The sequence below is a fragment of the Scyliorhinus torazame genome, chromosome 19 (assembly GCF_047496885.1).
Source record: "Scyliorhinus torazame isolate Kashiwa2021f chromosome 19, sScyTor2.1, whole genome shotgun sequence".
In the NCBI taxonomy this organism is placed as follows: Eukaryota; Metazoa; Chordata; class Chondrichthyes; order Carcharhiniformes; family Scyliorhinidae; genus Scyliorhinus; species Scyliorhinus torazame.
Genome location: NC_092725.1, coordinates 123450357 through 123473759, shown reverse-complemented (window position 1 = coordinate 123473759; position 23403 = coordinate 123450357). Strand labels below are relative to the sequence as shown.

The following is a 23403-nucleotide window of genomic DNA, read 5'->3' as shown; positions in this document are numbered from 1 at the left end:
CTAAAAGCAGTGAGTGCCTGGCACATCCTTTGCTGTAAACTGGAAATGACGCTGAATCTGCAGAGAAAGGGAAAACCATCTGAAACCTAGAAGGAAGTACCACCAAAATGAAAGCCTGAACTCCAGGAAGACATTGACTGGAAACCAGTGCATCAGAGATCCTTATCCGTTTATTTTTATTCATATTTTCTTTCCACCACCCTTCCCCCTCTGTATTGTTTGGCTGTGCGTGTGTGCATAAAGAGTGGGACGAGTCAGAAGGGCGGTGGTGGGGGGGGGGGGGGGGGGGGGATTGAGAATGGAATAGGTAGTCAGTTACATTTACTGTCTGTTGAATTATAATACTGCACATAATAAAATGTTACTTGTGTTGTAAAATTACAAACCTGGTGACTGTTGTTTATTGGGCTCAACCAAGGATCACCGTGTTTTAAATAAAATCAAATTTCACCTTTGTTGCAACTCCAGGTCAAGTGGGGCTGAAATTGACCACGCACTAGCCCAGAGTGTCATGACACCATGCTTCATTTCATCCACTGTTATTTGTAAATTGCACACTTTGGAATGGGTACAATTGGCATAGAATTTTGCAAGTGGTCAGCTGACAAAATGCTTAAGAACTGTACAATGTAAAATATTTTTAACAAGTGAATTAAACTAAATGCAGACTCTCACATTCGGTTTGACAATTACAAATCCTGTGAATAAAATTTATCGATTTTGCATTTTTGAGAAGTTAAAATTAATGTCTGGAAGAACAGATAATAAAATTAATATGCGGAAATGTTATACAAAAGGTGAATATTATGCAGTTTGTACGTTTGTGATGTAAATGACAAGACAATTTACCATTTTTAGTTTTCTCCAGCTTCTCCTGTAACTCGTTCTTTTGCATAGTTTGATCTGACTCCAGGTCATTCACAGGGAACGTTTTCAGTTGTGATTCTAACTTATTCATTAAAAGATACAGCTCTCTCTGACACAAAGAAAGAAATAATTTATTCCATAAACGCTCACCAAACACATGAAATTCCTATATCTAGAATTCATACCCAAGTTTCCTATTTTGACCTAACTGAAAATCTCTGGTAAAATGATGTGGGGCCAAGCTTCCATTCATGGGCTTCCATGGGCAGCCCAACTGCGCAGTGGTTAGCACTGCTGCCTCACAGTGTCAGGGACGCGGGTTCAATTCCGACTTTGGGTGTCCGTGTGGAGTTTGCATGTTCTCCCCATGTCTGCTTGTGTTTCCTCCAGATGATCCAGTTTTTTCCCACATCCAAAGATGTGCAGATTAAATGGATTGGCCATACAAAATTGCCCCTCACTGTCCAAAGGTTAGGTGGAGTTTCAGGGATAGGGTGGGGGATGGGCCTGGGTGAGGGTGATCTTTCGGAGGGTTGGTGCAGACTCGATGGGCTGAATGACCTTCTTCTGCACTGTAAGGATTCTATGATTCAACAATTTATAGTACAATTTAAGCTGGTACACTTCTCAAGTATTGAATGATTGCAGCAATTTGGAGGTGTATGCTCTCCTTGGGATGTGACAGTCCCTTGTGTCTGTTCTCATGGCCCAACCTAACATTAAAAATATAACAGCATCATATTCCAAGGTGAGCAGGAAATTCACCCACTGCTCTGTGTGCGATGTTTTTGGTGAGCAATTTGTTTTGCATTTTCCTACAGGAGAACAGTCACTGCGTTAAGTGAAATTATTTCAAACATTGCAACATGATAATTGACATGAAAATATAAACATTATTTACTATGTTTTATTTGAGTGCTTTGTTAATTTTTTTTCCTTATATCTGTTATCGGGATTGATAAAATGACACTTTTCCAAAGCAAAGCAAAGAATTTCCTGATCTTTACTGGAAGAAGGAATAGAAAGTCTCCCAATTAATGAATTATACAGACGCAATCCACTTATGTAATCAGCTGGGATTTCTGCCAAAGTTCTGCAGAGCCCTGGAGCAAATTGCCAGCCCAAGAGTTGTTATATTACCATGATTGGTAATATGTTGTATTCTTTGTCCTTTCTTCCGGAATGACCCGATGTAGTGTTGACAAAGAATATATCAATCAAAAGATTGAAACTTAACAACTGTATTATTACACTACTAATTAAGTTTGCACACTCTACTGAGCTACAGGTAATAATTAAGTGATATTGAATCTGTCTTGCAGTACTCAATAATCTAAATAGTCACTAACTACACAATGATCTAACCTTGTGCTAACTCTGTCTACTCTAATCTTCTTCTTATGCTTTCACCATTTCACCATGCTTTCTCCGTATGCTACTCTCTCAGCCTGTCCTCATGCTTCTCCCAGAATTCCCTGAGAGGCTGTCTTAAATACAGAGAAGTGGTAACACCCTCTAGTGTTTGATTTACACAGAGATGTAATTATTAACCCTTCACTAATCTGACTATATACATATCATTACAAGAGTCACTGTGGGAATAATTGAATTCACTGCCCTTTGAAGGCCAAGGCTCATCCAATGCCATAATGAGTGCAGTCTGTAAATGGGCAAACAGCTAGTTTGCCTGAGAAAGACTTGACTTCTAATTGGTGTTCCATGATGGTTGGAGGAAAACAATGCTGGTGGCACATACATTCTGCCAGGTCTTGAGTGACCTAACCAGCAGCCCTTAAAGCTACTCCTCTGGACGATGCTGAGAAAATGGCCACAAGATTTATTTTAAAGCTTTTATTTTCTGGATTCAAGAGGAGTAGGAGGAGGAATGCCTCCACAAAAACAAAGTGAGTCAATGGCCTGGGCTCAGCAATCTTGGCACTGTCATCTTTCTTCCCTCTTTCAACAGTCATCCTTGGTGCTAAAGTCAGCTAATAATTGTCAGGCCTTGACTGGTGAGCTGTATCAGGACCACAGTTCACTGCTTCCATTCAACTGAACTCAACTGATGAGTTTGGAAGTATGTCAAAATTTTTCCCCATAGACTAGAGTAACAGAGAGGTGTAGGTATGTCAACTTTAGGTCTTTATGAGCTGGAATGCAGGCAGAAAAGTCATTGGGAAGGCAAATGGGAATTAAAAAATACAGGCGCACAATGTAACTACAAGAAAAAAAGCATTGGACACGATTTAACAACCTCATCACGCCTGGGACAAAGACATTGAATCTCATGGAAGGCCTCTGGCAAGATTTGCTGCACTCGAAACACCTCGTCAGATTTAACGGAGTCTCGCAATCCATTAGGCTCATTTAAATATGCATTTGTGGGATTCTTCTGTCGCCCAGGATCTCACAGCCACACCTGGGAGACTTCACCAGGGAGCCATTTACTACTGGTTTCTACAAGCACAGACCAGTCGTAATGGCACTAATGTCATTTGAGATCCCCGGGTGGTCAGCGAACAGGGCAGGGTGACACCCTGGCACTCCCTCTGGCATCTGGGCACCTTTACACTGCCAGCCTAGTTCGTGTACTCTGGATGTGCCAACCTAGCATTGCCAAGGTGCCTGGGTAGCACTGCCAGGCTGGCAGGGGCACTGTCAGAGTGCTGGGGTGGCAGTGCCAGGGTGCTCAATGCAAGGTTGGCATTGCCAGGGATTGGGTCTGGGGGGGCTTACCAGGTGGAGGGGGTGGGAGTGAGGGGATGTTCCCAGGGGCCTCACCAAAATTGTGGAGGGGTGGGGTTTGAAAACAGGGAGGTGGTTAAATGGTGGGGGAGAAAGATCGGGGCAGCCAAACAAAGTATTGCGTGCAGCTCTGAACACCTTTTATTAGGCAGAATATCAGAACCATGGAGAGGGTGCACTGAAAGTGAAATGGAATACTGAGGGATGAGGGTTTACAGTTACAAAGAGAAGTTCAAAACTTTGGCGATTTTTCACTGGAACAGAGAAAGTCAAGGGCGACTGAATAAAGGCTTTCAAAATTATGAAAGGTTTTGTCAGGATATGTTGTCAAAGATCATTTCCACTGGTTACAAGGGGCACAGTTTGAGTTTTATCAGTAGTTTATTTTGAGAGTTTGAAGTGACAGCGCTCCGGCTAATTGTCATTAGAACAAATGGATATTGATGGAGAGAATAAAATTCAAAAGGAAACTGGATAAGTATTTGCAAAGTCAAAATAAAAAAATTCACAATGAAAGGACAAGAAAAAGGGTTATGTGTAGATAGCCCTTCAACTAAAACCACACGGAAGCAATGGCAAAATGGCTTTCCTCTGCTGTAAATTCTATGATTCTACTCACAATGCAGTTTATAACTGCTCTGGACTGCTTGAACTTGTAGCCGCACATAAAGGTGAAACACACATAGGCACAGAGAGCCTTCGTATCCGCCTTCAAAAAGAAATAAATTAAAATTAATTTTAAAATCATTACATGACAGCATTACGAAAGATAATTTCTCTTGCTTTTTTTGTTCCCTTTACAATTTTCATATTGTTACCTCAAGGAGTTCTTGTGAGGTGAAAGAGGTTGATGTGCAAATAAGTTCTTCCATTGTTTTTAAAGCAAGATTTGTAGTCCATCTGTGAAATCAATCACATTTGAAGGATAAAGTAACAGTGTACAGAAATAATAAGACATGCTGTAAGTTATAGTGAACAGCCTGACCTGTCATTTGGCAGTACTTCCACAATAAATGTGCCAGGCATGAAGGAGTTTACCAAACAGCACCAGACATGACTATTTACCAGGTCACTTAAATCTTTCACAAAGATCTTCTGGCCTTCAGATGCAATCTGTATTAATGATAGAAAATCAGGAGTGAACTGCAATAGATTGTAATGAATTTGGTAAAAGTCATTTTCTAGAGGATCACTTTGGGCTAGAATTTCACAGCATTGAACAGGAACAGTATCTAGGAAGACTGAGGTGGAGCATGATTCATACAACGCCTACAGTGCAGAAGGAGGCCTTGAGTCCATCGATCTGCACCAGCCCTTGGAAAGAGCACCCTACTTAAGCTCACGCCTCCACCTTATCCCCATAACCCAGTAACCCCACCTCACCTTTTGGATACAAAAGGATAATTTAGCATGGCCAATCCACCTAACCTACACATCTTTGGACTGTGGGAGGAAATCGGAGCACCCGGCGGAAACCCACGCAGTCACAGACAGAAAGTGCAAACTCCGCACAACCAGCCGGAACTGAACTCGGGTCTCTGGACCTGTGAGGCAACAGTGCTAACCACTGTTCCATCGTGAGAGCGGTTGAGGAAAAGGTGAGTTCAGCAGCATTGAAGAGGAGCAAGGACTAGCAGCATGGGACTGACAGCACTTTTATGTGTGCCTGCTGCACCTCTTTGGCCACATAAAAATAAAAATGTACTCAACTGTTTTTTGAGTGGCCTTAAAACAGGCACGTGATTGGCATCAACTAATATGATGGTTCATAGAACATAGAAAATACAGCACAGAACAGGCCCTTCGGCCCACGATGTATAATCAAGAATATTCAAAAATAAATCTTCTGAGTTTAACACCTACTTGAAATGAACTTTTATTTTTTAGAAAACTGGACACCAATGTACAAGTGATGCCGTCTCATTGATATGACAACAGTAAATACTTTGTGCTGGAGTTCTCCGGCCATTGGGATTATCTATTCCCGCTGTACACGCCTCTGCCTGTGGGTTTCCCGATGACGTGAGCTTGGCTTTTATGGGAAATCCCATTGACAAGTAGCAGGAGGAGAGAATCCCACCAGCTGCGAATGGCACGCCAATAAGAAACATGCGGCTGGGGGACTGGAGGATCCCATCCGTTAGCTCAATACAGTGATGGTATTCACACTACTCTGTGACTATATGAAAAATAGTTGCCTCTGTGTTGAAGAAAATCACCTGTAGATGGCCATTAATGAGATCCAGAATGCATTCAACTGCAGAAGGATAGTAGTCCCAGCCTCCTTTAGGAATCTTCTTGTTAAATATTTTAGCTACCTCACGGCCTTGGAGACAGAATGAATACAATAAAAAATAATTGTTACTTTTTAAATCTTTGGGCAACCAGCCTTTCTTGTACAGAAACATTCTGGTAACTTGTGAGAGGTTGTGCTCCTGATGCCGATTATTGCCTGGAAACTGAACACATCAAGTTCCATGCCCAATATTCCATGAGAGACGCCTCGGCAGCAGTGCTTTACCTCACTAAATTACATTCACTCATATGGAAATTAAAAAGCACTAAAGTCATTCAGGATACACTTTACCCTTCCTCCAGATCTTAGATAGTAATAACTGACATCTTTGTATAAAATGTCCTCAGATCCCATTCTCAGGACTAACATATTTTAATACAACAAATAAGACATTTCAACTGTGCATGGGATTAGCTTTAAAAGTTTCCCACAGCAACATGATCACATGCTGACATTTTGTACACAGGGGCTAGAATTCTCCGACCGTTGTGATTCACTTTTCCTGCCAGCAGCACAGCTCCGCCCGGTGGTGTGGGGTGGCATCAATGGGAAATCCCATTGACAAGTGGCGGGAGTAGGGATTCCCGTCACCAGTGAATGGTGCGCCGCCAAGAAACACGCAGCTGGGGGAACGGAGACTCCAGTCCAGGAGTTTCTAGCTTTTAAACTGAGGGATAAATTGCTTTAGTGTGTGTAGTAACATTATAAATGAATTTTAAATGAACATGATTATAACTTTACCACGCAAAATAACTCTTCCTACGCGGCTGAGTAAATGTGGCCTGTGCTCGTTGGAGTTTAGAAGAATGAGAGGCGATCTCACTGAATTTTTCAAGGCTTTGAAGGGGATTTGTAAATACTGAGAAGTTTTTTTCCACTTAGAGAGCAATTGAGAACTCATGAACACGGTCTTAAGATAAGGAGCCAGTCATTAAGGACATGTTTTGTTGTATGATGTTCCTGTGAAGTGCCTTGAGATGTCTTATTTCATTAAAGGCTCTATAAACATAAGTTGTGGTTGATGATTGACCACAGGTGAAATTGTTTCACCTCGCGGATTGTGAATGTTTAGATTTTTCTACACTAGATGTTTGGCTATGTTCCATCATTGAATATATTCAAGGTTGAGATAGACAGATTTTTGATTTCTCTGGGAATCAAGGAATATGGGTGGCATGGTAACACAGTGGTTAGCACTGTTGCTTCACAGCGCCAGGGTCCCAGGTTTGACTCATGTCTGTGCGGAGTCTGCACGTTCTCCCCATGTCTGACTGGGTTTCCACCGTGTCATGATATCCACATCAGCATATCATGGTGCAATCACACACACACACTGATGGACAGGCAGTTGGACCAACCAGCACACACATAACATCACAGCCAATCACCAGTGAGAGCACACGCACTATAAAACAGGGAACACCACAGTTCCCGCTCATTCTACCAGGAGATAGCTCAGAGCACAGAGCTCACAGCGTGCCACTCCAGACATAGACCATGTGCTGAGTGCCTCACTAAGATAGTAATAGGGCTGGGTCCACAGGTTAGCTGGTGAAGCACGTACCCAAGCCAGTAGTTAGTTGTTACCGTTGATTAGACAATAAAACAGAGTTGTACCATCTACAGCCGTGTTGGATCATTTGTGCATCAGAACACCCAACACGACATGATACCAGTAGTGGACGCAAACCAGCGACTGTGAGACTTCCTGCACCCTTTCAGAAATCCGCCATCCTGCTCCATGGAAAACATCAGCCCGCAGCAGCCGCTCCAAATCGCTGGTAATCTCGGCGTAAACTGGAAGCTGTTTAAACAGCGCTTCCAGCTCCTCCTCGAAGCCACAGACAGGGAGAATGCATCGGACACCAGGAAGATCGCCCTCCTCCTCTCCACGGTGGGGCAACATGCCATCCACATCTATCACTCCCTGCCATTCGCGGAAGACGAGGACAAAACAAAATATAAGACGGTGATTCTGAAGTTCGATGAACACTTCAGCATGGAAGTTAATGAGAGCTTCGAGAGGTACCTATTCCAGCAGCGCCTGCAGGGTAAGGATGAGCCTTTCCAATCTTACTTAACACACCTCTGAATACTCGCGCAGTCCTGCGGCTATGAGGCCACCTCCGACTCCATGATACGGGATCAGATAGTTTTTGAGGTCATCTCGGACACCCGATGCCAGCAGCTCCTTAAAATAAAGCACCTCACCCTAGCGACTGCCATCGAGACCTGCGTCCTCCATGAGAACACGACCAGCTGGTACTCCCAAATCCAGGCGGCCGAAACGGCACGGCACGGGTCCCACGAGGCGGAGCGGGTCCAGTCGATCGAGTTCCTCCCGGCCCGCGGCCCGGACGAGGGCGGCCACTTTGCGCGCTTTCCGAGGCCTACCGCGCTTGTACGCGCCAAAAGAGGGGACGTTGACGCAGAGGAACGTGATGCGCAGGCACGCTCTATGCAGGACTGCACCGCGCATGCGCGGTGGTGCAACGAACGCCATGACGTCACGACGTGCGGCAACTGTGACTCCGCCCACTTAAAGCGGCAATGTCATGCCAAAGCGCGACAATGCCTTCGCTGTGGCAGGATGGGCCACTACGCTGCCTGCTGTCGAGCAGCTCAACCTGCCAACTCCCAACAATTCCGCCAGCCTCGCAGGGACGTGCGGGCGATTCAGCCCCCCTACACTGAGTCATATCCAGATAGTATGCAGACCAGCGATACCAAAGACAGGGAGCCCTTCCGCGTTGCGGTAATCCACAAGAACCGGATGTCCCCAAGTCAAAACCACCAGCCGCTGCCAGTGCACAGCATTGATCCGGGCGATGAGTGGTGAGCCACCCTAACGGTCAACCGATCCCAGATCACATTTCGCCTGGACACTGGTGCCTCCGCCAATCTCCTCGCATGGTCAGCCTTCCAGACCTTGAAGGTTAAACCACCGATTCTGCCATCCCACTGTCAGCTGGTTGACTACAATGGAAACGTCATCCCGGCCACGGGGTCCTGCCAGCTCGAGGTTACACACAACTCACACAAAGCCACATTATCATTTGAAATCATAGGATCCTCGAAGGACTCTCTGTTAGGCGCACAGGCGTGCAAGATCCTCCACCTCGTTCAGCGGGTACACACTCTGTCTCCAGAAGGCATGTCCGATTTCCCAGATGCAGACTTTAGGGCGCAGCTCCACTCACTCCTCGCGCACAACCAGGAGGTTTTCGAGGGCATGGGCACACTGCCCTACACGTACAAAATACGGCTCAAACCGGACGCCACCGCGGTCATTCACGCACCTCGTAGGGTCCCAGCACCACTCAAGGACCGCCTCAAGCAGCAGCTGCAGGACCTGCAGGACCAAGGAGTGCTTTCCCGGGTCACGGAGCCAACGCCATGGGTCAGCTCCATGGTGCGTGTCAAGAAGCCCTCCAGCGAGCTCCGGATCTGTATCGACCCAAAATATTTAAATCACAACATTATGAGGGAACACTACCCCATACCCAAACGAGAAGAAATCACGAGCGAAATGGCTCGGGTAAAAATATTCACCAAGCTTGATGCCTCAAAGGGCTTTTGGCAGATTCAATTGGATCAGTCCAGCAGGAAGCTGTGCACTTTCAACACTCCATTAGGTAGATACTGCTACAATAGGATGCCATTCGGCATCATTTCGGCCTCCAAAGTGTTCCATCACATCATGGAACAGATGATGGAGGGCATCGAAGGGGTACGTGTCTACGTAGACGATGTTATCATCTGGTCCACCACACCACAGGAGCACATCAGTCGTCTCCAGCGTGTCTTTGCACGGATACGAGATCAGGGCCTCCGCCTTAACCGAGCCAAATGCCATTTTGGCCAGACTGAGCTAAAGTTTTTGGGGGACCACATCTCCCGGTCGGGTGTGCGGCCGGATGCCGACAAAGTGGCAGCCATCGCAGCCATGCAGCAGCCGTCAGACAAGAAGGCAGTGCTGCGCTTTCTCGGGATGGTCAACTTCCTGGGGAAGTTCATTCCTAACCTTGCTTTGCACACGACTGCTCTTCACCACCTGGTCAAAAAGACAACGGAATTCCAGTGGCTGTCCGCACACAAGAGTGAATGAGAGGAGCTCAAGGTCAAGCTCACCACCGCCCCGGTACTGGCGTTTTTCGATACCACACGGGAAACAAAGATCTCAACTGACGCCAGCCAGTCTGGCATTAGGGCGGTACTCCTGCAACGGGACGACACCGCATCATGGGCTCCGGTCGCCTATGTGTCGCGGGCCATGACCCCCACAGAACAGCGCTATGCACAGATTGAGAAGGAGTGCCTAGGCCTGTTGACTGAATTTGACAAGTTTCACGACTATGTATATGGTCTTCCGCAGTTCACTGTGGAGACCGACCATCCACCCCCTGGTCGGCATCATTCAGAAGGACCTCAACGACATGACCCCTCGCCTCCAGCGCATTCTGCTCAAGCTCCGGAGGTACGACTTCCAACTTGTCTATACCCCGGGGAAGGATCTCATCATCGCAGATGGTCTGTCCAGGGCGGTCAACACACCGCCCGACTCGGAGGGGTTCGTTTGTCAGGTCGACGCACAGGTAGCCTTCACATCGGGCAATCTGCTACTGATGCACGTCTGGTCCACATTCGCCGTGAGACTGTGGCTGACCCCCTTCTACAACGTGTGATGCGCCACATGACGGAAGGGTGGCTCAAGGAGCAGTGCCCACAATTTTACAACGTCCGGGATGACTTGGCCGTCATTGATGGTGTCCTCTTGAAGTTGGACCGGATTGTGATCCCACACAGCATGCACCGGCTTGTCCTCGAACAACTGCACAAAGGCCATCTCAGAGTTGAAAAGTGCAGGCGGAGGGCCCGAGAGGCTGTGTACTGGCCGGGCATCAGCGACGACATCGCCAACATGGTGCTCAACTGCTCCACCTGCCAGAGGTTTCAGCCGGCGCAACCACCTGAGACCCTTCAGCCCCATGAGTTGAAGGTCCATTTGGCAGATACTGCTACAATAGGATGCCTGGTCGAAGGTGGGCGTGGACCTCTTTCATGTGCTCGGCAGGGACTACATTATTCTTATTGACTACTTCTCAAGTTATCCGGAGGTCATACGCCTGCACGACACAACGTCATCAGCTGTCATCCGGGCATGCAAAGAAACCGTTGCTTGCCATGGAATTCCGCTCACCGTCATGTCTGACAACGGGCCTTGCTTTGTGAGTCAAGAATGGTGTTCCTTTGCCACTTCATACAACTTCACACACGTGACGTCCAGTCCCTTGCATCCTCAGTCAAATGGCAAGGTGGAAAAGGGCGTCCACATTGTGAAGTGGCTCCTCTGCAAGGCTGCTGATGCCGGATCTGACTTCTGTTTAGCCCTGCTGGCCTATCGCTCGGCCACACTGTCCACGGGCCTCTTGCACCCTCAGGACCACTGTGCCGTCCATTCATGTTCCTGATCTCGACCATGCTCCAGTATTGCGAAGGATGCAACAACAGCGTGCTCAGTAGAAGGTGGCACATGACGCTCGGGCGACTGATCTTCCTGTCCTGGCGCCTGGAGATAACGTCCGCATACACCTACCGGAGGGTGGCTGGTCGGCAACCGCCGAGGTTCTCCGCCATGTGGCTCCCCGCTCATTCCTGGTTCATATACCTGATGGCTCTATTCACCGCCGTAATCGGCGGGCCCTTCGTCTGGTTCCGCACTCGCTACGAGATCATGCACCGGTGCCACGCCCTCCTGTTGTCCCTGATGGCGACTTTGTTGAGCTTCCTGCCACTCTGCCTCTTCCTCTCTCGCCCATGGCCAGGCCCATTCCTCAGCCGGTGGATCCTGACCCACCCTTGAGGCGGTCAACCCGAATTCGTCGCCCACCTGAGAGACTTGACTTATGAGCCTGTTAGCACATTGGACTCACTGAATTGTTTTACAGTACTGTTAACGAGTTTTTTTTCTTGTCGTTCATTGTTCCAGAAGTTTTCTCTCGTCATTTGTTGATTGCATTTGTTCTGTTATTGTTACAACGTCGTTGTTCTGTTGCACCTGACACCTTCCTCTGTATATAGTTTAGCCTCATGTACATGTTGTAAATATTGCACACACATACTCAGATGCACTCAGTACACATTTCTATTTATTATCATGTAAGCACATATCCTTTGTGAAAGGGGGGGATGTCATGATATGCACATCAGCATATCATGGTGCAATCACACACACACTGATGGACAGGCAGTTGGACCAACCAGCACACACATAACATCGCAGCCAATCACCAGTGAGAGCACACACACTATAAAACAGGGAACACCACAGTTCCCAATCATTCTACCAGGAGATAGCTCAGAGCACAGAGCCCACAGCACGCCACTCAGACATAGAGCATGTGCTGAGTGCCTCACTAAGATAGTGATAGGGCTGGGTCCACAGGTTAGCTGGTGAAGCACGTACCCAAGCCAGTAGTTAGTTGTTACCGTTGATTAGACAATAAAACAGAGTTGTACCATCTACAGCCATGTTGGATCATTTGTGCATCAGAACACCCAACACGTCACTCCGGGTGCTCCGGTTTCCTCCCACATGATGTGTTGGGTAGGCTGGGTCGAGGTGAACTGCACTTGATGCAGTGTAGCGAGAGACAGACCTCCAACACTTGATAAAATGCAACACGATTTTATTCAACATCCAAACTATTATACATGTTCAACTGTTGGTCGACACAATGCTGACTTGACTGGAGACCTGACACTAGTCTGACCAGACTAACTTAGCTACCACATGGTGTAGGCACTGGCTAGCTCACGAGCTCTGACTGTCTCAGAGGCTGGGTCCCGAGAGAGCAGGAAAACTAGTGCCCTCTGGCTTTATAGTGGTCGTGTCCTGTCTGGTGATTGGCTGCTCTGTTCTGTGTGCTTACTGGTCATCCTGTGTGTCAATCACTGCCTGTCTGCACTCCATTGTATACATAGATGTATATTATGACACCACAAGTCTCGAAAGACGTGCTGTTAGATAATTTGGACATTCTGAATTTTCCCTCCCTGTTCCCGAACAGACGCCAGAGTGTGGCGACTAGGGGCGTTTCACAGTAACTTCATTGCAGTGTTAATGTAAGCCTACTTGTGACAATAAAGATTATTATTATATAGGGAGAAGGTGGAAAGTGGAGTCAATGTGGAAGATAATGTTGAATTGCGAAGAGGGCTCTGTCTACTCCTGGTCCTATTATGTTCTTAATACAGCAGAAAATAGTAAAGACTTTAATTTATCAATTAATTACATAATTTTGAAAGGTAGCATTTGTGCTCAATATCTAAGATTATGAAAAATTACCTGGAAAAGGTTCAAAATCCTCCAATTGTAATAAGTCAGTCAGAGAAGAAATAGAAGATGTTTCTGTACCACTTAATGAGGCTTCAAGATCAGCAAAGAAGGATGGAGGTGCTCTTGTTTGTTGCCTAGGCTTCCCTTGTGCCGGTGATTGAACCTCTGGAGTCCACTGAATCCAAAATATAACACAATTTCCTTATCTTGGATCCCAATTCCACAATTATCACAGAAAACAGTGGTACAATTACAAGGAATGTGTGTCACTGTCAGTCTTCATAAATTGCTTTAATTTTGTATTTGTGTCATGTTTTTTTAATATCAATGGTATCAAATTTCTGGCTTTAATGTGTATTCTGTTAGCAATGATATTTTAATAAATATGCTAAGTTTGATTTAAAAGGATCATAGCAAGTTTTTATCTATGATGAAATGGACAGAAATATTGCAACATTACATTCAAAAGCAATTATTTAGTGTCTATCAAAATTCCAAACATCATTATCCCAAATTAGAATTTAAAATGAATAGATTATATCTATTCCATACCAACAACATGTTGAATGAGCAACTGTGAACATCTAGAGAACATGAAGTTATCCTTGTACCTTGAAGCAAACAGAACAGACCAGTTTGTTCTGGTCGAGCTGCAGTTGGCTTGATCTTTCCCAGGTGAATCGGATGTCATACACTATTAGTCGCCATAGCAGTTCCGCTATCTAAAGCACAAATCAAAATGCATTCCTCACAACATAGTCAACGTTATGCAATCTAAGCATTAATCGCCAAGAATCAGTAAATAACACTGTTATCAGCTGATCCACTTAAGAAAAATAAGCACATAAATACATGAGCCTGCACTTTACAATTGTAATGGCAGTGAAATTGTCAACATGCACTATCATAATCCTGGAAACTGACAATAATGGCTGTTGCCCTCGCGTGTGCAGTTAAATGCTTAAATCGAGAAATTGCTGTGATGAATCTTTGGACATCCATACCTGTTACATATTTGGAAATCACTGAACTGATGCAAAATTACCTTTCAAAGCAGCTAAAAATATGAAAAGGTTCCACGTTGCTGCTGATGTCAAACTGGTTTTTTTAATGGCAGATTAAGTCATACCGACTGCTGAACAATCTGTCTGGCCCTGGGAAATTAGCCTTATTTCTGTGTAATGTCCCGATTTTTATTTTGCTTTCTGTACAATTTATTAAACGTGAATGATAATCAGTGCATTTTACTTCCGGATTTGCTGTCTGTGAGAATACTTCAATTTGATTGGCTGTTTACTTTGCTTGATGATTTCACAGGTCCCTTTGACTTGGTGCCAGATTCATTGGGAAAGATGGAATCCATGCCACAGAAATTGCTCGATGTTTATTGGCAACTTTCTTTGAGGTCAGTCCTGAGCACCATTGATTAGCCGTTGAGTGCAGAATCTGGGCTCATAAATCATTTTAATAGTTTGCCATTAATAAAGAACTAATATTGAATTATATTTTCTGTAATGCAACATTAAAGGTACAATTCATCATCATCGAAAGAATTTTTGGAGGACAATGGTGGTGGTAACAGCAGCAGGTGGCTATGCAATTCATATCGGCCAACGTGTCAGTTTGTCGGTCCCAGCCCACCCACTAAGCCATTTTCACGAATGCCAGGTAGATTATTCAATTCATTAAATAGTAATTTAAAGCCATTTATCAGAGGTCTCCTGTAGGCCCTCCAGCGTAGAAAGTCCACCTGCCGTCCTTAATTGACAATGAGCAAGCATTCTGGTCACTAATTGGCCAATCCATAATTGATATAGAGTGGCTGGTCCCGACACAGTGCTTTTGATCCTGGCAAAAAGATTACTTTTTAACTTTACATGAGATATCATACATCTCTGTATCTGTTGTTCAGTCGGCATAACTCTTGCCTGGGTCAGAAGGTCATGGATTCACAGTCCCACTTCACGCATTGATCACAAAGGTCAAAGCTGACACTCCGTACAGCACTCAATATTGTCAGAGTTGCTGTCTCCTGGATGAGACGGTAAACTGAGGCCCATCTGCCCTCAAAAGGTGGACATAAAAAAACCTCTTGTCACAAAATAAAAAGTAGGGGAGTTATAAATCATGTCCTGGCCAATATCTATCCCTCAATCAAGACAACAGAAAACAGATCTGGTCATTACCATATAGGTGTTTTTGGGAGCTTGGTGTGTGAAAATGGTTTGCACATTCCTATCACTTTGCTGATGGAAGGGATTGTTGATAGTGCTATCAAGTGGCACTTACTCAACAATACCAGCTCACTGACGTGTAGTTTGGGTTCCGCTAGGGCCACTCAGCGCCTGACATCATTACAATCTTGATAAAACATGGACAAAAGGACTAAAGTCAAGAGGTGAGGTGAGAGGTACTATCCATGACATTGAAGCAACATTTGACCATGTGTGGCATTGAGGAGCCCTCGCAAAACTGGTATCAATGGGAATCGGGGGGAAACTCTCCAGTGGTTGGAAAAGAAAAATGGTCGAAGTTGTTGGAGGTCAATCATCTCAGTCCCAAAACATCACTGCAGGAGTTCCTCAGGGTAATGTCCTTAGCTCAACCATCTTTAGCTGCTTCATTTTTGACCACTCCTCCATCATAAGGTCAGAAGTGGGGATGTTTGCAGATGATTACATAATGTTCATGTAGCAGATGCATTGGAACGGCACCACCTGCAAGATCTCTTCCAAGCCACGCACCATCCTGACTTGGAACTATATCGCCATTCCTCTACTGTCACTGGGTCAAAATCTTGGAACACCCTCACTAACAGCACTGTGTATGTGCCTACGCCACATGGACAGCAGCGGTTCAATAAGGCGGCTCACCACAACCTTCTCAAGGGCAATTAGAGATGGGCAATAAAAATGATGGCCAAACAGATGATACCCAAGTCCTGTGACTCCTCAGATACTGAAACAGTCTGAGCCCATATACAGCAAGCCCTGGAAAACATTCAGGTTTGGCTGAAAAGGTGGCAAGTAACATTTGAGCCACCCAAGTGCCAGGTAATGACCATCTCTAACAAGAAATCTCCAATGTTTTTCCCTTGGCATTCAATGCCTTAGAATTGCAAAATACCTCACTGCCAACATCCTGGGGGTAACTCCCCCCCAAACCACAGTGGTTGGAACTACACCACGTGGACTGCAGCAGTTTAAGGAGATGACTCTCAGTGACAATTAGGAACGGGCAATAAATGCCTGCCTAGCCAACAAAATAAGAACTGAGGAACAGTAGGGGAGTTTTCCCTGGTGTTCTGGCCAATTCATGAAGCCCCGCCTTCTCAACGTTGCTCCTTGCCTGAGGTGTGGTGATCCTCAGGTTAAATCACACCCAGTCAGCTCTACCCCGAAAGGGGAAAGCAGCCTATGGTCATCTGGGACTATGGCGACTTTGCCTTTACCTTACCTCTGACCAGTATTTATCCATCAGTCGACATAACAAAAAATAGGTTATGTGTTTGTTATATTGCTGTTTGTGGTAGTTTAGCACTTGGAATCCTGGAACTGAATAAAAATTCTTGAATCTACAACTCATATTTCCCTATTTTAGATGGCTTAGAAGAGGGAATCGACTATTAAAAGAACATAAAGAAATTGCGGGTATGTCAAAAAAAGGGTTAATGAAAAAGGCTACGCTCTTTGGCAGATAGAAGACAGTTCCCACAAATGTATCTTACAAATGGAACACTGTTTGAAGGGAGAAAGTCAATTATGAAGCACAGTGGGTGAGAGGAACTTGGAGTTTCAAGTTACTCGTGGAAGTTCATTTGATTTGTGCCAAATGGACAACATCCAAATATAAAACTACCTTCGGGATTGTAATTGAAGAAACATATTCCCTCCAGTTGAACTGATTAACTGCACAAATTGCAAATACTTAAAATAAATAACACTACCTCTGGTTCATTTAAAATATCTATTTGGTTCACATACACACAATCATTCTCAGCACCTTTATCTTGTATTTGTAATGACCTGGCGGTTCCAATTCTGGACACGTTTCAATCTTATCAACCTATTTAGAATATTTTTTTTAGGCATAGAATTCCTGTAGCACGGAATGAGGTATTCGGTCCATCCTATTCCTGACCTGCACATTTATGGACAGTAGGACAAAACCGGAGCACACGGAGGAAACCCACACAGACACAGGGAGAATGTGCACAGTCAGCCAAGGCTGGAATCAAATCCGGGTCCCTGGTGCTGCGAGGCAGCATTGCTAACCACTATGCCATCCCGTTACATTCACTGCTCATGAAATGAAACATTTTCTCTTTAAAATATAACAGATTGAGTGAGAGATGGAATCCACTGCTAACCAATTCCATTCAGAAGGGAAAATGTGGATTTAAAGTATCAGATCTTATTGAGGGGAACAGGATGAAAGTTTACAATATTTCATAATTGTCCCAGCTGCCTAGCACAAGGTAATGAATGTGCAAATAATCATAGATCATAGAATTTACAATGCTGAAAGAGGCCATTCGGCCCATCGAGTCTGCACCGGCCCTTGGAAAGAGCACCCTATCCAGGCCCACACTTCCACCCTATCCCCGTAACCCCACTTAACCTTTTTGGACACGAAGGGCAATTTAGCATAGCCAATCCACCTAACCTGCACATCTTTGGACTGTGGGATGAAACCAGAGCACCCGGAGGAAACCCACGCAGACGTGGAGAGAAAGTGCGAACTCCGCACAGTCACCCGAGGTCGGAATTGAACCCAGGTCCCTGGAGCTGTGAAGCAGCAGTGTTAACCACTGTGCCAATGTTGTCAGAAATCAAAGTGAACAGGGGGTGGAGACAACATTCACTTTCCACTATTTTATAAAACTCATTCATTCTGGGCTGGATTCTTCGCTCGCACCCGCTGGAAGATTGGCATGGACGGGACGCGGACCATGTAAAGGTCCATTGACCCCAGGCAGGAATTTCTGGTCGCCGGACAGACACGGCCGCAGAACCCGCCCTCCGTGTGCCATGTAAGTTCACCATCTGTGGGCATTGTAACATTTTAAGGTATTGCATTTTCTAATGATGATACTGTGGTTTCTGGCAACTGACAAGGGTGAGACCTGCTGTGAGTGTGTTGTTAAGTTGCCCAGCTCAGTTCAAGAGTCAGTGATGAACAGTTTATGAGTCAGTCAGTTTCAATCCGAAGAGAATTATCCCAGCAGAATGGACAAGGGAGGGGCAACTGTGCAATTGAAACTCAGGAGGAGGCCCACGAGTTGTTTGGTGGTTCCATGTTGTGTTACGACACCCTGGGAGAGTGCACAATCAATTCCAGGTCCACAGGCCCCAGAATCCCAACACAAGTGAATTAACCAATAATTTGTATAAAATGTCCGAGATCTTTGGCCCTTGACTGCTCCAATGACTTACAGGCACCAGATTTGTAAACACAACAACTGTTATTTATAACAGAAATAGAGTTGAAATATGCAGCAATTGTAACGACCCAACGGCCAGCTAATCTACTATTCCCCCCTTTCTACCCTCCAACCCTCTATGCAATCACATCCAAGACAGATACACACCGAGGGAGGGGCAGGGGTAAAATAACAACAAAAATTAAATGAAAGGTGAGTGTCCTTGCTTCCAATGTCAAGGCCGTTGAAGTAGGCTGTCCTCTCTGGGTGCTGAGGGATCAAAGCCACCGGCTGAATTACTGATGAGTATCTTCTGGCAGTAACATTCAGTCAGAAGTCCCAGGCTGTAGAGCTCCCTCTGGGGAGTTACTTTAACTTTTATCAACCTGAGCCTTCACAAAGGATCCGCCTAGGTCTGTTTAATTCTAACTTGTTTCCAACTCGACCAGAATGACTAACAGCCTTACTAAGACAAGAACAGAGTTCCCCACACGATATCTTTAAAAAGGATTTTTTAACAACTGACCCTGCCTGCAGCTAGTGGCTGGACTCAATTTCCCTGCAGTTCAATCAGGCTGTAGAGAGAGAAAGGTATTTACTTTGGATTTTCAGAAAGAATCCATCAGATGAGAGAGAGAGAGAACAGAGTTGTGGCCCTCCAGCTTCTGATCAAAACAAAAGTAAAAGTAAACAGTCACACAGAGGAATGAACATTCCAGAGAAAACCCCAACCAATTAGCAGGGGCCTTTGATAAGGCCCAGCAATTTGAAACAGTCCATTGGCCGACAAGCAAGACCATCACGATATGTCAGCACTGATCTTCCTTGAACCTGCTGATCTGAAATATAAACAGCTTTTTGCAACCTGCCTTGTCTGAGGCCATAAGTCAATCCTCAGTTTACCCACTGCTTGAATTAAAGATGAAATTCATCTTAAAGGCATAGGTCCCATCAATTAAATCATGGACAGAAAGGGATTAACAGGAGGGCACTTACAGTTGTGAAAACATTTAGGATTAGAAGAAACCCTGGGTGCCCCGGACCACCCCCCACCAGTTCCCCCAGCCCCCGCCGAAGCCACCCTGCCAGCAGAATGGCTCCCCACCCCCGGCTGTGGCGGCACTGGACACAGTCCGCAGCCACCACGCCAGGTTCATGAAGGTTGAGAGGACATGCGACCGAAGCCATCGGGAGTTTGGCCCTTTGGGGGCGGAGCATCGGAGAAGGGCCTCAGGTGACGCCCTGAGGCCATCCCAATGGCGTGCGGTGTACAAGTACGTCGTTTTTGAGGGGGTGGAGCGTCCGAAAAACGGCGCCATCCCTGATTTTGCCGTGAAAACAGATTCTGCGGGCGATTCCAGAAGGAATTTCGGCTTCGGCAATCACAGATTCCCGCCCAGGATCTCTTCAATAAGGAATCTTGCAAAAAGCTTGATGAGGAACTGAGTTGAAGGAACTCCTGTATTTGCTCGAACGTTAAAGCAACAGTGAGTTTAGATTTCATCTGTATTGGGTGTCTCAGGGAGAGAATCTAACTGAATAAAGCTCAGAGGTTTGCCAGAAGAAAACTTGAAGTTGAATTAACTCAAGCGAGTTATATCAAGCCAAGTTCCACTCTGGGAACTGACTAGCCCAGTATTAACATCAGCTGGGTTACAACACTCAGGTTAAGTTTATAAAATCCAATGGAGAAATGGGGCATTTTTAAAACATATCTTTGCATTAGGTTGGAGTCATAGTGAAATTTACACAGGCAAACATATGAATTAGGAGCAGGAGGAGGCCATTTGGCCCCTCGAGCCTGCTCGCCATTCAATAAGATCATGACTGACCTGATTGTAACCTCAACTCCACAATCCTGCCTACCTCGATACCCTTTCACCCCTTTATCAATCAAGGATTTATCCAGTTGTGCCTTAAAAATGTCCAAAGGCTCTGCTTCCACTGCCTTCTGAGGAACAGAGTTTAAGAGTCTCATGACCCTCGACAGAAAGAATTTCTGCTCATCTTTGTCTTAAATGAATGCCCGCCAATTCTAGATTCTCGAATAAAAGGTCATCAATTCCCCTCACAATAAACGGGAACATTCTGTTCACGTTCCTATTTTATGCAACAAGGACAGCTTGCATTCCTACATCAATAGAAATATTGATATGGTAAGATGCCCCTCGTCAGTTCACAGGGCTGGTGTGACCCTCGGCCACAAAAAGAGAAATTCGGATAGGAGAAACTTTGGTCAAAGAGCACTTAAAAAGAGCAGGGAGGGAATGCCAGAGTTTAGGGCCTAAATTTTATTTTTACTTATTGGATGTGGATGTTGAGTGGGCCACTATTTATTGCCCTTGAATTGAGTGACTTGCTTGGCCATTTCAGAGGGCATTTAAGAGTAATTTAAGAATCGGCGTGGATTTGGAGTCACATGTAGACCAGACCAAAAAAGGATGGCAGATTTCCTTCAAAAAAAGGGCATGAGTGAACCAGATGGGTTTTTAAGACAATCAACAATGGTCATCATTAGACTTTTAATTCCAGATTTTTATTGAATTCAAATTTCACCACCTGCTGTAGCGCGATTCGTACCCAGGTTCTTGGGTCTCTGGATTGTTGGTCCAGTGACAATACCACTGCACCACCATCTGCCCATGACTGAAGGCCTAGCTACCAATGTTGGGGTAATGAAAATTGGGAATGTACAAGAGGCCAGAACTGGAAGAATGCAGAATTCCTGCAGGTAGTAGAACTGGACTGTAGAGGTTGCAATGAATGGTAGGCGGTGAGGCCATGGAGGCAGTTGAAAACAAGTATGGGAATTTACATCTTAAAATTGGGGTGAAATAGTTTCCTGAGGGAATCTGACATCTTTTGAAATTCAAGAGTCTGATTTCTATGATTTCCCATTTGATAAATACTGCACTCAAAAGATATTCACACCAAAGAAAAGCAGCATCTTAATAATAATAGGCTGCCCTTACACTGTTTCCAGTCAGGAAAAGCAAAGTTGTTTTAATTTACAATCATGTATACAATTGGACTCAAGCAATCTCTAGAAGGGAACACTTGAGGCATTTTCAGCAAAATTACCTTTTAAACTTTAAAATTAAATTTACTTCCATATTGTATGAGTGGCAATGATACTGCAAGAAGTGAAAAGCCAAGATAATGCTATGTGATCGTTTGAGATGTTTGTTTCTGAAACCGAATGGCAAAATCACTTTAGTTATGCAGCAGATTCCAAATTTAAAGTTATAACAAATTGATGTGAAAGTCTGACAGATAATGCTCCCATAGGGAGGATCTCACAGCAAAAAGAGCTACAGTATTATAGTCCCCAATTCCCTGATTGCTGGAGGCATTAGTTGGGCAATTACCCCCCTCAGCAAAAATTGCCTATTAAACATGATTTCAATCAACCCAATGGCATTGAAACACAATTACACGATGATGAGAATTATCAAAAAACAATTATCACGATATCAATGTGGTGTCGACCAAGCAAGAGAGTTAAAGCTGAAAGAGGCCCTGTTACATACACATTTAGTATTTTTCTTGGCAATCGCATCACAGTCAAATTCACTATCTTCTGGTATGATGCCAGCAGCCCGCAATTCGACTAAAAGCAACTCAAATTGTGCAATGCGTTGTCGGTATGTGTGGCACCGGGTCATGTTGTGTATATTCTTTGGACACTTTCCGATTAAACCTAATGAAAAGACAGAGAGAGAAGGGGAAAAAAATCAATAAATCTCAACCTGTATCTAGCAGAAAAAGCAGTTCACTTGGAAATCAAGAATTGAAAGTTTCCATTGGTTAAAGAGACAAGAAATTCCACAGATCTCGTTGCTTAAATGTATAAAGCCAATTTATAGAGCACAGAAAACAACAGCTATGTAACAATTCAAGAATATTTTAATAGTATACAGACATAAATCTTGTTATCTATTCCTTCATTTCAGATATTCCAATTTTGGGAATTGGCAACACGTTCTGCCTCTCCACAGGTTTCTATCAGTTATACTGCCACCTGCCTTTCCAATTTATTTTGCATAAAAGGCTACATGAGGTGTGAACTACAGACTAGACATTATATTAGTCATGCAGCAAAATAAAATTAATTTTGGTAGAGTTTTGTTCAACTGCTTTGCAAAACAAAATACCGAGTTTTACTTAAAACTTTCCATGCAAATATTTGACCAATGAAATACATAAACATGGTGTATATACCAAAACAAATGACCAATAGTCAAATTCTACAGAGAATTTTTTTAATAATCAAGCTATTTGAACCTACCTTTTAACAAGGATTTCAAATGAGTGCCTACGAATATATCTGAAAATACATTATTGAGCGGCCTGTCCAATGATGAACATCGCACATTTGCCCAGGCTGTGTAGCTTGTTATTTTTGACTGTAGAGGCATTTAATCAGATATTTTCCAAATCATTACACTGAAATGCATTCAATATCTGAAAATTAAAATAAGTAGTCAACTTAATAAACATTAACATAGCAACTTATGAAATCAGAGCAGAAGTAAATCATACAGCTGCTCCAGCCTCTTTGCCATTCAATAAGATCATGGCTGATTAGTTTATGTTTCAAATTTCACATTCCCCAAGAATCTTTGATTCCCTTGCCGCACAAGAATCAATCTACCTCCATCTTAAACATATTTAATGACCTCACTTCCACCGCCTCCTTTGGCAAAGAATTTCAAAGTCTCTCTTTGAGAGAGA

The 23403-nt window shown here is 44.5% G+C and overlaps 1 protein-coding gene across 1 annotated transcript in view; it reads right to left on the bottom strand.

The window, feature by feature from the left end:
• LOC140396483 (uncharacterized) overlaps window positions 1-23403 on the bottom strand; it is a 183343-nt gene that overhangs the window by 141856 nt on the left and 18084 nt on the right. Inside the window, exons 2-10 of the mRNA XM_072485151.1 lie at window positions 22958-23133; window positions 22200-22369; window positions 13859-13969; window positions 13257-13422; window positions 5832-5938; window positions 4598-4725; window positions 4431-4512; window positions 4232-4321; window positions 850-976 (exon numbers count right to left, since the gene is read on the bottom strand). Coding sequence (XP_072341252.1) covers window positions 850-976; window positions 4232-4321; window positions 4431-4512; window positions 4598-4725; window positions 5832-5938; window positions 13257-13422; window positions 13859-13969; window positions 22200-22369; window positions 22958-23087 — 1111 coding nt within the window. The 5' untranslated portion in view covers window positions 23088-23133. The remainder of the gene's footprint in view (window positions 1-849; window positions 977-4231; window positions 4322-4430; window positions 4513-4597; window positions 4726-5831; window positions 5939-13256; window positions 13423-13858; window positions 13970-22199; window positions 22370-22957; window positions 23134-23403) is intronic.